This window comes from Lissotriton helveticus, chromosome 5_1 (assembly GCF_964261635.1).
Source record: "Lissotriton helveticus chromosome 5_1, aLisHel1.1, whole genome shotgun sequence".
NCBI classification, from domain to species: Eukaryota; Metazoa; Chordata; class Amphibia; order Caudata; family Salamandridae; genus Lissotriton; species Lissotriton helveticus.
In genome coordinates this window covers 361,319,702-361,335,189 of record NC_136065.1, presented here as the reverse complement: position 1 = coordinate 361,335,189, position 15,488 = coordinate 361,319,702, and the positions used below count along the sequence as shown (strand labels likewise).

Below are 15,488 nucleotides of genomic sequence, written 5' to 3'. Positions count from 1 at the left end.
GCAGCTAACGGTACAGGAGATAAGGGATGCAATATTCAACTTACCATCTGGCAAAGCAACGGGACAAGACCAGATCCCGGTAGAATTCTACAAAACCTTTTGGGAGGTACTAGCTAAAGATATTTGGTCAATTTGCTGTTTGGCACAGGGAGGCAGAATAGTTCCTCAATCTTGGGCGGGCGCTGATATAATTGTGATCCTGAAAAAAGATAGACCCCCCACTGAGCCGGGTTCTTATAGACCCATTACATTGCTTAATGCTGATGCAAAGATATTTTCTAAGGCACTGGCCAACAGACTGAGTAAGGTGATAGAGAGGGTGGTCTCCCCTACACAACATGGATTTATACCAGGTAAAGGAACTACTGAACACACTAGACAGCTGATTACTATATTGGATGCTGCAGCGGTCTTAGGTGATCCTGTCGCGGCTATCTTTTTGGATGCCGAGAAGGCTTTCGACAGGGTCTCATGGGTGTACCTATGGAAGGCTATGGAGTGGGCTGGTATAGGGCAAGGATACATAACTGCAGTCCAGGCACTATATAAACATCCTAGCGCTAGGATACGTATTAACAGATCATATTCCAACGCAGTACAGATCAGACGGGGGACTAGGCAGGGATGCCCAGCTTCATCTCTACTATTCGCAATATATCTAGATCCCTACCTGAGAAGGCTTACAAAAAATAGGGGGATTAATCCAGTCTTATTACACGGAAAAGAGTATAAACTATTTGCCTATGCGGATGATGTGGCTGTTATAACACCGACACCAGAGGAGTCACTGGTTGAAATAGAACAGGAGGCAAGAAAATTTGGAGAGGTGTCTGGATATTTAATAAATAGGGGGAAAACACAGGTAGTTCAGAATAGACACACAACATTTGTAGATGTAAGAGTTGTCTCAGACACAAAATATTTGGGTGTTAAGGTGACGGCAGATTTAGAAAAATTAGTAGAGATAAATCTGGAACCATTGCTAGCCAAGGTCAAAAGTAACCTGGAGAGGGTCAATAACTTACACTTGACTCTTATGGGCATAATCAATTTTATTAAAATGGTTACTTTTCCGAAATTTTTATATTTGTTCAGGGCAATTCCACTCTTTATTGAAGGTATATGGTTTAACAAAATAGAATCAGTAATAAATAAATTAATTTGGGCACAGGGGAAGACACGTAGGGCGTACCGGTTTTTAACTCTTCCACAAGAGAGGGGAGGCTGGGGAGCACCTGATTTTAGATTCTATTACTGGGCAACAGCTCTACAATACTCCAAAGGATTATTAGGCGGAAGTGCTCAGGAGGAGGAGGGGAGAAAGTGTCCGGCGAATGTATATGAAGCCCTCCTAGGTAAAGCGGCAGAAAACGCTTTAGTAACAACTGTGGACTTCGTATACTTTAAACATACAAGATTTAAGACCCTGAGTGCGATTTATAAAGTTTGGAAAGCAATAAAGAAAAAACTGGGACTGGGAAGATATAATAGGTACTTAAGGCTCTATATGAATAATGATCTCCCCATGGAAATTTTCTGCGACACAGCTATGAAGGAATGGGATGAGAAAGGAATTAAGAAATTGGGGGACCTAATGGATGCAGGGGGAGTAATCTTAACGTTCCAAGACATACAGCATAGGTATAATATAGCTGGGAACAGCTTCTTTAAATATCTGCAAGTGAGGAGCTACTTTCATACAAAAACAGGGGGTGCAGGAGGGATGGAGAGCTGTAGGATAATGGATTACCTGGGAAGTAGCCTCTTATGTTCAATAAGACAGTTGTATGCAGAGCTACAAGTTTACAAAATAGATGACAGAGAGAAATATAGCAATAAATGGAGAGAACAGGTAAAGGCACGACCGGAAGACCTACAAAGTTCCTTAGATTTTGGTCGAACTATTTTATGCTCAGCTACACTCCAAACCCAACACTATAAAACAGTTTACTCACTATATTTCACACCGGCCAGAATAGCCAGCTGGGGAGGCTCTACTGGAATAACGTGTCCAAGGTGTAATTCAACACAGGCTAATATAACACATATGTTTGCAAATTGTCCGCAATTATACACTTTAAAATTGGCAATAGAAGAGTTTCTGGAGAAATCACTGGGAATAAAAACTAAATTAACTGAGGAGCTGATAATTCTTGGGGTAAGCTTAGAGGAAAATACAACTTATCCAGAATTCTTATTCATGGTTACAGCAATATATAGGATAGTTGTCGCAAAAGCGTGGAAGGAGAAGTCAGCACCGTCATTCCAGACTTGGGTAGCAAGACTATTATCTACATACAACTTAGAGAGGGCCATATATGACAGAAAAGGAAGGAAGGCAAAAGCTCTGGGGGGCAAGATATGGTTTCCCATTGGTGAAGTAGTGTGGCTCGGTGAAGTAGTGTGGCTCACTGGTTAGAGGCGGCAGACCCGAGAGCAGAGGACGGCCCGGGACCAGGGTTCGATTCCCGGCGCGGCAGGTTTCTGGACCAGGGTCAGCGGACTCGATAATTCTCTCGCCTCGGTGCCCACTCTGATCAGCGATCACACTCGGCAACTCTGGGCATTAGCTTGCCTCATCTTCACTAACGGCCCCACCAGACCGCCGGGGATGCCTGGTCTCACCCTGGAGATACCCATTAAGGGACCATCTCTCAGGGAAGCCAGGAAGGGTTTCGCAGCGGTCGAAGCGCCTTGGGACCCTACGGGTAAGTAGTGCGCTATATAAATGCCTATACATTTACATTGAGCAATGGAAAAGTAGGAAAATTATCTGTGGCAGTAATTGAGAAATTTGTTAGATCTATAAGATTAATAGATAGGATGTAGGATGTACTATACTTATGCCCAGTGTTTTTGTGTTTTAAATCTGCATTTTTTTTTTCTTTTTTTTATTTATTAATACAAATCTGTATTCGTTGTAAAAAACTGTGTAACGTTGTAAATACACCGGATGTAAAAGAAAAAAGTGGGGGGGGGGGGGAAAAAACTTTTGAATAAAGATATTTAAAAAAAAAAAAAAAGGAAACTTGTTCAGATCACGGCTCGTTCACGGGTTCTAAGAGATCCTAGCAAGACCCTTGGCTGGGCTCTCGCTCGGCTCTCCCTGTTAATTTGTTGGCTCATCACCCACCTCTACTTTACCAGTGACCAATATAGAGCTCCTTCATTCTCAACGTAAAGTTACAAGTACTCCATAAAAAAATATCAAAACCTTTTTATTAAAGAAGTCTTTAAATCGTTAGTTGAACATAGTGCGGCGGAGCTGTAACTTGCATTCTTTGCAGGTGGGGGGGGGGGAGGCTGGAGGGGGAAGTTATAATTTGAGGATGCTTCTCGGAATTGATTTAACTTATTTTCCCAAAAACAAAATCCGGACAACCAACCAGAAGCTTTGAAGCGGCGAGTCTTGGTAGCCCGAGACAGAAGAATGCTTGTAGGCACGACCCCCTAAGACGGGGGTCCATTTCTCATTTTTACTACCAAATATTTCGAGTGCGCCTTGGCATTATCTGGAGCGATAAACGCTGCGCATTGCGCGGTCCGGCTCCTGCTTGTCTGGGCACCTCGTCGTGGCGCAGTTCCTAATAATGACATTCGACGAACACGCCATGCTTTACTAACGAGCAGTGGAAGTGGGTAATCAAGGGCCATTTTACAAGGATACAAGCAGCCTCCGACTGGGAGTCTGAGAGAGAGGAAGATGACGTCTCCGAGACAGGCATTTCAGTTCCTGGACGCGAATTCGCACAGCAAGGAGGAACCTTAAATGCCTCTTCACGCACTCGGCGAGAGGCCGAATTCCCTGTTATATAACAGCAGAACAAACTACGCGAGGAACGGTGAAGTCATATAGTGCTGTTTCCACCATCACACAAAATGTATCTCTGTGACGACGGAAGAGCTGACTGTAACTTCCATTTCACGAGCAATTGTTTTCTGTGACACCTCTGGGGGTGTCTGTGAAAAATTGCCCAACTTTTGTGGTGGTCTCCTAATTTGCTATATTGAATTGCTGCTGGCTTTGGAACTCTGAACACTTTACCTCTGCTAATAAAGTATCTGTGCTCCCCCTCACAGCATGTGCTATACATTGAAACCCCCTATTTGACTTCTATATAAGTCCCTTTTGAATTGTGCCTTTTATGCACTTATAGCGTGGAAAATTAAAGGTCATATATGGGCAGAAGTGTGTATTTACACCACCCACATGTTTGATAAAAAAATGTTTCAGCTAGGAGCACCACTATGCTCTGATGTTTTGGAGAATAAAAAATATGTTTCTACGTAACATTATTTGGTGTTTACCATACCAAAACCTGCATATTCTGGTAAATACTGGACATTTTGTTCTTAATAAAGATTGGCAGGTTTTAACTGTAAACATTTATCACAAAACACATAATTGCAATACGTGCTGTGACAGCAGTTACCGCGCATATTGCAGTTAACCGGGGACTCTTAATGAGGGTCTTAGTGTGTTAGTAGCTTAGATCGCAGATGACATCTGTGTAATCTATGAGTACTATGTCCTGTAGAAACGTCTACAGTAAGGGAACAGCAAAAACTCTAGAACAGTGCTTCCCAACTTTATATTTATGGCATAGCCTAGTAGTCAATTTTGTAAAGGAAGAGTTGATCTGAGCATCAGGAGATGACAACTGATGACCCTGAATGTATAGGCTAATGGTGTTCTGACTACCTTGTTACCATAGCAACTGAAGTGTCCTGCAGGTAAAAAGCTCAGCGTCCACATAATCACTAGTTTAGATTCAGTTCTTATTGTCCCAAGCCACACCACCACATTTAGAATTCAGTCTATCAGCCTACTGCTTGACATAAAAGACACGGGATGCAGCACAAATATGATTAGAGGTGGGGATAAATGACCCGAGCTGGGCAAGGGTGTCCCAAAATACCAGCGGGCTGTTGTCTTTTATAAGGAAGGGGTTTGGGAGGTATTAGAACAGGTGGTGGTATGAATGTTAGTGTAAGCTGCAGGATTAGTGTTGCCCCTAATTGGTTATTGCGTGTCATCTTCGTGGTAGGTAGTGTGGGGTGCAAGAGCAGTTTGCAGTGCAATAAACTTATATATCCACCAGATGGTGTGATACATAGTGGATGGTGTATGGAAACTTCTACCTTTGACAGTATTAGCATTTGTAAGGAGCCGAACTTCCCGCTCATGAGTCTTCAGTGAGGTAAATGTAGATTTTCCACATAACAGTTGGAGGTAAATTTTGATTCCACGAATGGCCAAAGGTATATATTTTTAATAACTCCTTTATTGCCAGTTAACAGAGCGAAAAGTGATGAAGGGATTTAGAAAGTACAGCATTGAACTTCATCAAACCAAGCTGTCTTCTTCCAACGAATGCCGCTGAAGGAATACTGGAAAATGAGGCTTGAAAGCCTCTTCTTCAGGTGGAACTCTCATCGCCACATCAAGGGGAATGACAGAATAAAACGTTAAAAAAAATGTTGGGTTCTCTGTAGGGTGAGATACTAAACCCTATATCTTTAATAAAATCATGATTTTCTAGCACCCTGCTATGTAAAACCAGCACCGTATGCGAAGACATGGAGGATCAAGCAGTCTCAGGTGGGCTAAATTAAAAACTGACACACTCGCCTGGACTGCAGACTTGGAGATATGCAGCAATCCTCTGCTCACAGATGCAGGTTTAGGTATCCCCTTCACCTAGCTACGGAGCCCAAAAACACTGGGGTGTCACTGTCTGAGTTTGATTGCTGTCTTGAGCTTCTCCGAACATGTATGCATAAGTTGTTGGATCACCTCTAAGGAGTTCTCCCAATGTTAGGACATCCATTCTCGCAAGAGATTCTGCAGCTGGGAGGGCAAACCACTGGAGCAATCGATACTGTAGCATGTCATCCTTTTTACTAATCTAGACATGGCCCACACATCGTCAGAGTCTGCAATAGATGTTTTGCTGTTTACTTCAATTATTTTAAAAGGAGTTATAAACTAAAACTTTCCCTTCTTGACCAAACCATGCTTCTTCACGACAATTTCATCTCCCACTATCCATTCTCCTTTTTTGATTCAATTCTTCTCATGATACCAATTCCTTCACTGCAGCAGATAAGATCACCACTTTACAGAGTTTCCATCCTCTGTCTAGAAGCATACTTCAGCCACACAGCCTTAGGTTTAGGTCAAACATACAAAGAGAAACATTTGGGTCACATTGCTAGTTGTGTTCACAATGTCTCACAAAGCGCCTCCTTAAGAAGCTCACTCAACTCCATGACCGTCTTCACCAGTGGCGGCCAGCATGGCTTGCGAGTGGTAGGGCAGGTGCGGGGGGACCGCGGGTAGGGGTGGCGGGCGGTTGTGCATTGGGCAAATAGAATTTCAAAAAAAGATAAACTTACCTTGCAGTTGTCCGGGTCTCGCGTCTCTGCTCCTGCTCTTCTCTTGCACATCGAGGAACAAGAGGCAGGACCCACTGAAGAATCACAACGCTGCAGTGCAGCGTCGTGATTGGTAAGCACTCAGGCTCCCCTGACCAATCACAACGTTGTAATGGAGCATTGTGATTGGTTTTGAGTATCCTGGTTCGACATTCAACCAGGGAATTGGGGCCTGGGCATGTTCTCAATGCAGGCTGTAATGCAGCTTGCATGGAGAAGGGGGAAAATGTGCACGACTGGTTTGGGCGGCCCAAGATGGCCGACCAAATAGTCATTGCGCACTTAGGAGTGGGCAAACCATTCCTCCCCTGCCCTGCTCCAAGAGCCGAGCAGAGCAGCTCCGCCCACCCACCAGCCCACAAAGCAGCATGAAGCAGCATAAAATGTTATTAAACCAAAGTTATTATCATTTTATGTTTCTGCTTCGCACTGCTTAAAAGCAGTGGGGCGACGCTCCTCCGCCAATAGCAGAGGAGCCGCCACTGCTCTGTACACAGATCTTAACCATCCTGTTCATGCACTCTGCTAATTCATTGGCCTGGGGTGAATACAAAAAAATGTCTGATTGTTTATAGACAATCCATTCAAAAACTCATGCGTCTCATGTAACATCAACAGGAAACCATTGTTAGCGACAATCAACTTTGATATTCCTTGAAAGGTGAACTCATCCTTTAAAAAAGTTCAACACTACATCCATGTCCACTCCACCCACACATCTAGCGGTAACCCACTTGGATGTGTGATCCACTAACAATAAAACATAGCTCTTTGAGACTGTAAGAAGCCTGATAGGGCCTGTGATATTTAACCCCAAATTAAACAAGGGTTCATCGGGGATCTCGACAGGAGAAGGGGAGTCGATCTAACCACACATATTTTATAATTTCTTGCACTCAAATACAATTTTTCACCCCTCACATCAGTTAGGGATCTACCCAATTCCACCAATACGGTGTCTAACCTGAGCAATTGTAGCATTCATCCCCAAGTGCACCTTGTAGGCAAAGTTAATTGTTTTTAGGGGTGGGCGTAGTTCGAGAAGTAGCGCTATGCGTAGCTACGCGAAGTGCACTTCGCACTACGCGAACTACGCGTAGCACTTCGCGAACTGCGTAGTAGCATGTTCGCACCGTGCAGTATGTCGTTTTCAATGATTGCACAGTGCGGACAAGCATCCGGCACTGTGCAATCATTGAAAACAGCATCTTGCACAGTACGAGCTGTACTTTTCTGCCGCTCGAGTAGATTTTTACTCGAGCTGCAGCTTTCTCAACACGGACTGGTAGGCTCTCATTCCGAGCCTGCGTGCCGCTCGTGATGAGAAACCTGCCCTCCCTGCGTTGAGAATCTCACCGGGAGGTTTATTTTCCATGCTCGCGATCGTGAACAAGGAAAAAGTCTTGAGAGGATGTCATTTTGCTTGCTTGCGGTCGCCAACTTAACGTTGAGGACCGCGAGCAAGCAAAAAATGACCGCTGCACTATGCTACGCATGTTTGCACTGTGCTACGTGCAGTTCGCGTAGTGCAAAGTTGCGCAAACTCCGCAAACTACGCGAGCGTAGCGTAGTGCTTTGCCCAGGGTTAATTGTTTTCTCTCTCAGCCTCCAAGGAGGAGCCCGCCATTCACCCCTAATCCGCTTACCATCCTTGATGCATAATTCATCTTTCACACTCCCCAACCATTTCACATGTTCCTTCAGTTCACCAAGCCTCAACCAACCTTCGACAATCAGTTCCATGATTGCGTTGGAAACCTCATCATCTTTGCAGGCCATTTTCCAGTCTTTAGGATTTCAAGCATCCCCTCTCATCAACATCAAAGTCGTGGAGCCTTTCTCACTACCAAATTCCTCCAATGGCATGCATAACAATGTGCCACTTGGTTCCTTGATGCCTGAAAGATGCTTGACATGATAGATGAAGTAACACAGGCCCTCCTTCTATCGCTTTATTGTCAGGAAACTCTCTCCGCATAATTACTGGTGAAGAAGAAGGCCTCAATAGGAAACTACTTAAAATGCTGAATCGGCTATGCATAAGCCAACAATTTATCGCTGAATATTGATCCTCCTCTCTTCATTGAAGATAAAGCAAAAGCTGCCACCCTGTTTTCACCATTTACTATCTGAGGTGGCACAGGCTTGGGCCTTTTAAAGTTTCATGGTAGAACAGTTTTCTAATGTAGGTCAAAATGGCCGAAAGAGGGCATCCTTCCAACTTCCTCTTTCCCAGTCTGGAACTGCAGCTCACACTCATCTGATCATTCAAAAGGAACAGCTTTTTCACTAGTACTATGCTTGTCCCAGGAACAACCTAACAAGTTCTTTGTTAAGGAACAAGAGTCTTAGGTATGCCCACCAGCAGCGCCAACTTGTAGCTAATCCCGCCATCTGAAATCATATGTTTAAGATGCAACACAGGCACCACAGGAAGCTTACATTTTTCTCTCTTCAAGGCGCGCCCATTAAGCTCCAACCATCTTTAGAATCTTCTCATGAACTTCTTTATCCTTTCCGAACACAAGCATATTGTCTTGTAAGAACATTGCTTCCCACCCCTTGAAACACATACTTGATTTCTTCATTACACCTTGGAAACACGCTGAAGGAGAGGCAAGGCCAAAGAGAAGCATGTTAGACCACAGCGGTGTAAGAAACAATATCAGATGCCTCGAATCTCTATGCAATAATATCTGATGATGCCCAGATATTATAAGGTATAAAGTATGCCATACTGTGCATTATAAGGATATTGCAAGTTACTGAGTAGTTCCATTACCATATACAGAAATGAGACGAAGTTCCTTTATGAGGTCATCGAACTATGAGGTGACATGCAAAAACCTCATAATGTATGGCAGATTATATTTTATTCCATATGGTGCAGGTGTCGCCAACCTGTTGATTGCGAGTAACCAGAAGCTCGCATACACCTTCAGAGTAGCTTGTACCAATGGAAACAATTGTCAGACCCCCTGATTTTTGCAGAGTCTCATATATTTACCTCCAGGGGGTTTGAAAATGTTCCCTGTTTGCCTTCCTGCATGAAGAGTTTTTCTTCCCATTGTACGGTAATTTTAACCACATTGCAAGAAAATGTTTACTCTAACCGAACCCAGCCCCGAAGAGCTTTTCTATGCCTAGTTGCGTAGGGGAACACCAAGTCACTTCTACAAAGAATATCTTGCGTACAATTGTGTTAATGTTAAATAAGGACTTGTGCTCCATAAATCGCAGCAAAACTCAGGGGCATATTACCAACAACTAGCGATAATTATCGCTATGTTGGCTTAGCGGCAATAATTTTATCGCCGTGTTGCGGCGATTTTTATCGCTTAGGAGCCTTGCTATTATCAAGGTTTATCTCCTAAGCGATAAAAATCGGCCGAAATGCATGAATATCGCTGTAAAGTCAGCGATATTCATGCATTACCGAGCTAATGCTCTTAGCCTTGTTATCCACCTCCCATTGGATAACATGGCTAAGAACTGCTCAGGGCAGGTGTTAGCTTTTGGAGATATTCGCGCTTAGCGCGAATATCTCCAAAAGTTGGTAATAGGAGATAGCGATGTTAGCGACTGTTTCCAGTCGCTAACATCTTGGCACGCCCACTTTGCATGTCATTAGTGATAAATATCTCTGACATGCAAAGCGGGGCCCAAGATGGTCGATATCTCCTACTACCTGTCGCTAACTGGTGTTAGTGACAGCTAGGTAATAGGGAGATAATTTTATCTCCGCTTTCTTGGCTTTTAAAGCCAAAAAAGCGGAGATAAATCCCTTGATAATATGCCCCTCAGTTTTCAAACCGATGTGGCAAATCGAAAAGCACGGCCAATATTAGTTAGACCTCTCCAAAAGATTCATAAAAACTGTAAACACCCACGCTGAACATTAAATAGAGACTTTGACCTCTTTCATACAATTCAGCACACAAAGATATAGAGGGAAAGAAGATAAAGTGATTCGGCCAAGATCACACAATTCGGTCAAGTTGTTAAGAGAGAATTAGTACCCAAGTGTCCTGTTTCTACAGTCCACAATATAGCTCATACGAGACTACATTGTGCCTCCATTTCTTTTCCTATCCCTGTGTGCGGAGTTCCATTGAAGCAGAGGAGACAACACAGAGGCACGAAAAGATGTCAGAGATGGTTGCTTGTGGACACCTGAGCAGCTCTACCACGGATCTCTGTACACCACCAATCTTACCTTAATGTCTGTCTCTTCCCAGACAGATGATGTCATCATCTCCTCACCTTGACATTAAACAGGTGTCCCCATTACAAAACCACCGGGGTGTCTGGTAGTTTTGATATGAATTTGGCAGCCTGTGTTCAGCAGACGCCCCAGGCTGCGAGCATCAATATTGAGAGCTGTGCTGCAGGTGCAAGATGTGGGAGACACTTGGCCTAGCTCCTCGGAGTCGAGTCCAGGCACTTAAGTGGTTGCTAGACCATCCCCATATGCTTCCAGATCACGTTCAAGAGTTCACGAACATTAGAGAGAATGCTTCTGGGACTCCAAGGCGGAGATTAAAGAATTTGTGTTCTTTGACGAAAAAAAGACATTCTGAACCTTGTCGACTGACTGAATTAAGGGCTGACCTGCTGTTTCAGTGTTAAGGTCTGTACAGTCTGTACAGCTATGCGTCAACGTAGTGGCAGTTGCTCCCAAAAATAAAAACACTTACCTGCCTGCCTCTGCATCTTCTTCCTTCGTTCTCCTTAACAGGAACAGGAAGCACCCACCCAGGCTCCCATGACCAATCACAACGCTGCAATGCATTGTTGCGGCAATGCAGCGTTGGGATTGGTCTGAGCTCTGTGGTCCGGCGCTTATCCAGGAATGGGAGCCTGGGGCATGTTTTCCACCCAGGCTGTAATGCAGCTGGGATGGAGAACATGCAAAGTGTACATGACTGTTTGGCCAGCCCAAGAGCACCTTAGCAGCGAAGCCACCTCCTCGCCAGCGAGGCCTTTAGGAAACTGACACTGGTCTCAGTCTTCAAGAAAGCAAAATTGAAGCAGATTGTTGCAGCTTCAGGGATCTGTGGGTCACTCGCTTATAAAGACATATAAACCAGGAGTGCCCTAGTTGAGGGGCATTTGGGGTTTCATGCCAGAAGATCACATAAAGAGAGCCTGGTAGTAATATGGTGCCCTGAATATTGTTCACAAAAATGCCGTCCCATTAGGTTATTGTTTCTATTACTAACTGAACTTGTACTGACATTCGCATCATATTCAAATTATGCAGATTTTTTAAATGTATACACTGATGTGTAATAAATCTTTTTTAAAGCGTTTGGCAGTGACTTTTAAGTAATTATGTATGCTTAGTGCGCACATGGGATGCAGAAGTACTGAAACCTACCCTATTAGCAAGATTCAGGCTGTATGTATCAGTTTCAATTGTATGTCATATGCGTAATCTGAATTCCGCAGGATCAGCACTATTTGTGTCTAGGACGTAAGCCATAACGTATATGCCCATGAACGTATGTGTCTTCATAGAGCATGAACATAGCTACTAAGCAAAGCTGCGCTGTTCAATGGGGGGCCGTGCGTGTGTCAATGTCCAGCAGTTTAAATCAGGACTGATAGTCACTCGTTGAAAAAGTTGACAAAGTTGAAAATGTGTCAAGAGACGGTATTTACTGTTGGCAACAATACCCCGGTACCTCATGCAACAATAGGTTATTAGGCATCAGATCGTCTACTGAGCCTTTAGTGGCAGCTAGGACAATGCCTTGTTCAAATTCATCGCCTATGACAACCATTTGCAAACTCGCGCCATTTTAGATGGTCAGTTGTCTACCATTTTACATGTACTAATGCTTATAGAGTGCCTAGGTGATGTTCTCAAAGGCCTTTGGCACTGCCCAGCTAAATGTGCTGCTTGGTCATTACTGTTTGAACTTCATGATACATAGAAAAGACAGGATTTCGGCAATTGTTGTTTGGGAGATATTTGAAAATGCATAAGGTGTTTCCCATCCTGCCACCAAATTGTCTTTTTGATATGGGTTGTATGCAAGTATATCACTTTCCTAACTACATAATGTAATGTTATTCATGCTCTCCTTTTCAATCATGCAGATGTGAATGAATGCGAAGACAAGAATGGCGGCTGTGAAGCCCAGTGCTGCAATACCATTGGCAGCTTCTACTGCAAGTGCCCGGATGGAGAGGCCTTGAAGGAGGATGGGAAGACCTGCGAAGGTACGCCCATGGGTGATGAGATTTAGGGATGCAATAGCTTTATTGGAGGGAGTTAAAGTGGGGATTGCTAAATTCTCCATCCAAGATTGTCAAACACGCATTCCAATTTACATGCATTTGATTGTGATTGAGATGAACCCAACAGTAACCTTTTGTGTTGGAACGCCTATTGAACTTTCATTGCACAAGATTTATAAATTGACAAATGTGTTTATAATGTGCCAAAAAGTACTACTTCTAAAGAACAATAAAACTAGTTCAGCAGACAAGAGTTAGAGAAATTTGGCAAATGGGGAAGAACAGATATAGTATACCCAATAATTGTAATCTACATGCCAAATGGCCCCTTGGAACCTTTATCAAAGATTTTCATCCTAGGATGAGAACAAATATTTGGAATTATATCTTGACAGCAAAAAACCTTTTATTTTTTAAGCTTACGTACCTCCAGAAAAAATCTGCAAATAATGCCACATTCTAACGTAAGAGTTTGTTCAAATGGGTTCAAAATGGATGAAATTCTGGCCAAGAAGTGTACAAGAGAGAGTTTTATAGAGGTACAATGCCCTGCAGCGGCTACACCTCGCTCACCAGAAAGTCAAATAACATTAAATAAAATAGCAGTGCATGCTGCAGATCACATATTCTTCCTTCGGTCATGGCAAGTGTTTGCTTCACTGTGTTTTTTAAATATACGTATGGAATAAGCCGTTGTTTTCTCACCAAGAAGTGTTTGTAAGCTTTTTAGACCATATTTATTTAAAAAGAGGAGCTTGAGAAACCATCAGATTTTACAATTTAATAGTTGAGGGATAATGCACAGACAAAGAAGCAACCAAGTTAATGTGAGCATGTACAGCCCGATTAACAAAGCTTTTTCTGCGTTTAGTTGGTTAGTATAGACTTAGGTGTGACTCACTCTGTAATTTTCAACTCTAGAACACTTTCTCCAAATTCACTTTGCAGCGCTGGTAACTAGTTATGATTAGTTTGCGTAGTCTTTTTTTTTCTTTCTTTGTGCTACTTCTATCATTTTTTTTAATGTTAACTTACTTAGGGCCTTACTACGAGTTTGGCGGTCGACAGCCGTAGGACCTCATCTGCCCCCGCTAGCATCCCACAGCATTGGTGATTCTAAGACCACCATATTACGAGTTGACCACAGGGCCTGCAGTGTGGAGGTGGGGATCTTGCAGCTGTGGTGATTATGTTTCACAAATATATCGATGCCTGTGTGTGCACTTCGACTGCAGATGTGTCGCTTGCACACATATGCATGATATATGTGGGAACAAAACATATAACTATTACCAGGGTTCAACCCATATGTGGGCAGTCCTGGCAATATGGTATATGGGTTGAAGCGGACTCACCTGAAAATCGCTGCAAACAGGGTCGTAATCCTCAGGGTGAAAATCCTGCTGTGAAAGGGGGGGGGGGTGTGCCTGGAAGAAGAAGAAAGGGGTGAGTACGCACCCCAAATCCTTCATCACCACTACCTTGAAGCATGCGGTCAGACCACCGTGGTCCGCTCGTATAACCGGCAACTCGTAATACGGATGGCAGTGAGCTCCCCTATACCGACCCATTGCGGCTGTCTTTCCCTGACCGCAAACCCAACTGTTGGCGGTCTGCTGGTGGTCTCGCCAGTCCAGCGGTGGTATTTCCAGAGAAGATTCTCACAACTCGTAATACAGCGGTCAGGCCACCAAGCTCACCTCGCTCGGACCGCCTCTGCCTGAACGGCGGCCCAGAAGACCGCCAAACTCATAGTAAAGGTCCTAAAACTAAAATTAGCAGAGACCCGCTGTAGAAGCAGTATCCAAAACATACACGGAATAACTTGAAATAGCAAGGAATACAAATGTATCCACTAGGCCTAATTGTTAGAACTCATTTCTAGGGAATTGAGAAGTTTTCCAAAAGGCAGTTGCCACAAATAGCCACTAGGGGTGAGGCAGAGACAGTGCCATATTACTATGACATGTGACTTACTCTAAATCTTCTGGCCTTTCAAAGGATTCCAGGGTATCTCGGAAAGTTGATGATTCAGCATCCTCCCCTTAAAAACTTCTAGAACAGACATAGAGCCTTCTAGACTTCCAAGCAGCTGGAGTAAGCAGTCCAGCCAGCGGAAAGTTGGTGAAGACAGATATTAATATTATTGCCTAGTTTTTATGCTTATTTTTGCTACTTTATGGACTTTTCATCTTGAGCAACTCATTTTGGCTACCAGCAGGCCATACACATTGTTGCAAAAGCTGAACTGTCAGCGTGGCGATGACTGGTTTATGGATAAATCGGACATCTGGCCCATTCCGTTTATCAACAAGCCATGCCATTATCTCGTGCAGTACATGACTGGCATTTTTTCTCTCTCGAGTGAAATCATCGCGTGCTTTCGCTTCTGGAATGTACCATTCCCTCAGCTCTTGCTCGCAGCTGCTGCCCGTCTGTCAGAGGTGGCGCAACCGCCATTCTTGTGGTTTGGGAGCGTGCAGGGCTTGTTTAGGCAAAATATGCAAAAAACGAGATCTTTAATCTAGATATCCCGTGTAATGCAACGGAGAGAGGAATGGGTCGCGTGCGCGCGCGTCCTGGGATTGGGCTCTATTGGGCTGCACAAGGTCACACAGAACCTGTAGCTAATTCTTTGGACAGGCCAGGGAGGTCTGGGTAGTTTAACTATTCTTTTAAAGACGCGAAGGTTCTAGAAGGCCCTCTGGCAACATTTGCTATTTTCCAAATGGACGACTACTTTTCACTTCTGTTTACTTGAAATGTGCTTTAAACAGAATTCAGCATTTTCAATGCATTACAAA

The 15,488-nt window shown here is 43.7% G+C and overlaps 1 protein-coding gene across 1 annotated transcript in view; it reads left to right on the top strand.

Annotated features, from left to right (window-relative positions):
• The window catches only part of LOC144753162 (uncharacterized), a 1,401,110-nt gene that overhangs the window by 800,136 nt on the left and 585,486 nt on the right, over window positions 1–15,488 (top strand). Inside the window, exon 5 of the mRNA XM_078640932.1 lies at window positions 12,544–12,666. Coding sequence (XP_078497058.1) covers window positions 12,544–12,666 — 123 coding nt within the window. The remainder of the gene's footprint in view (window positions 1–12,543; window positions 12,667–15,488) is intronic.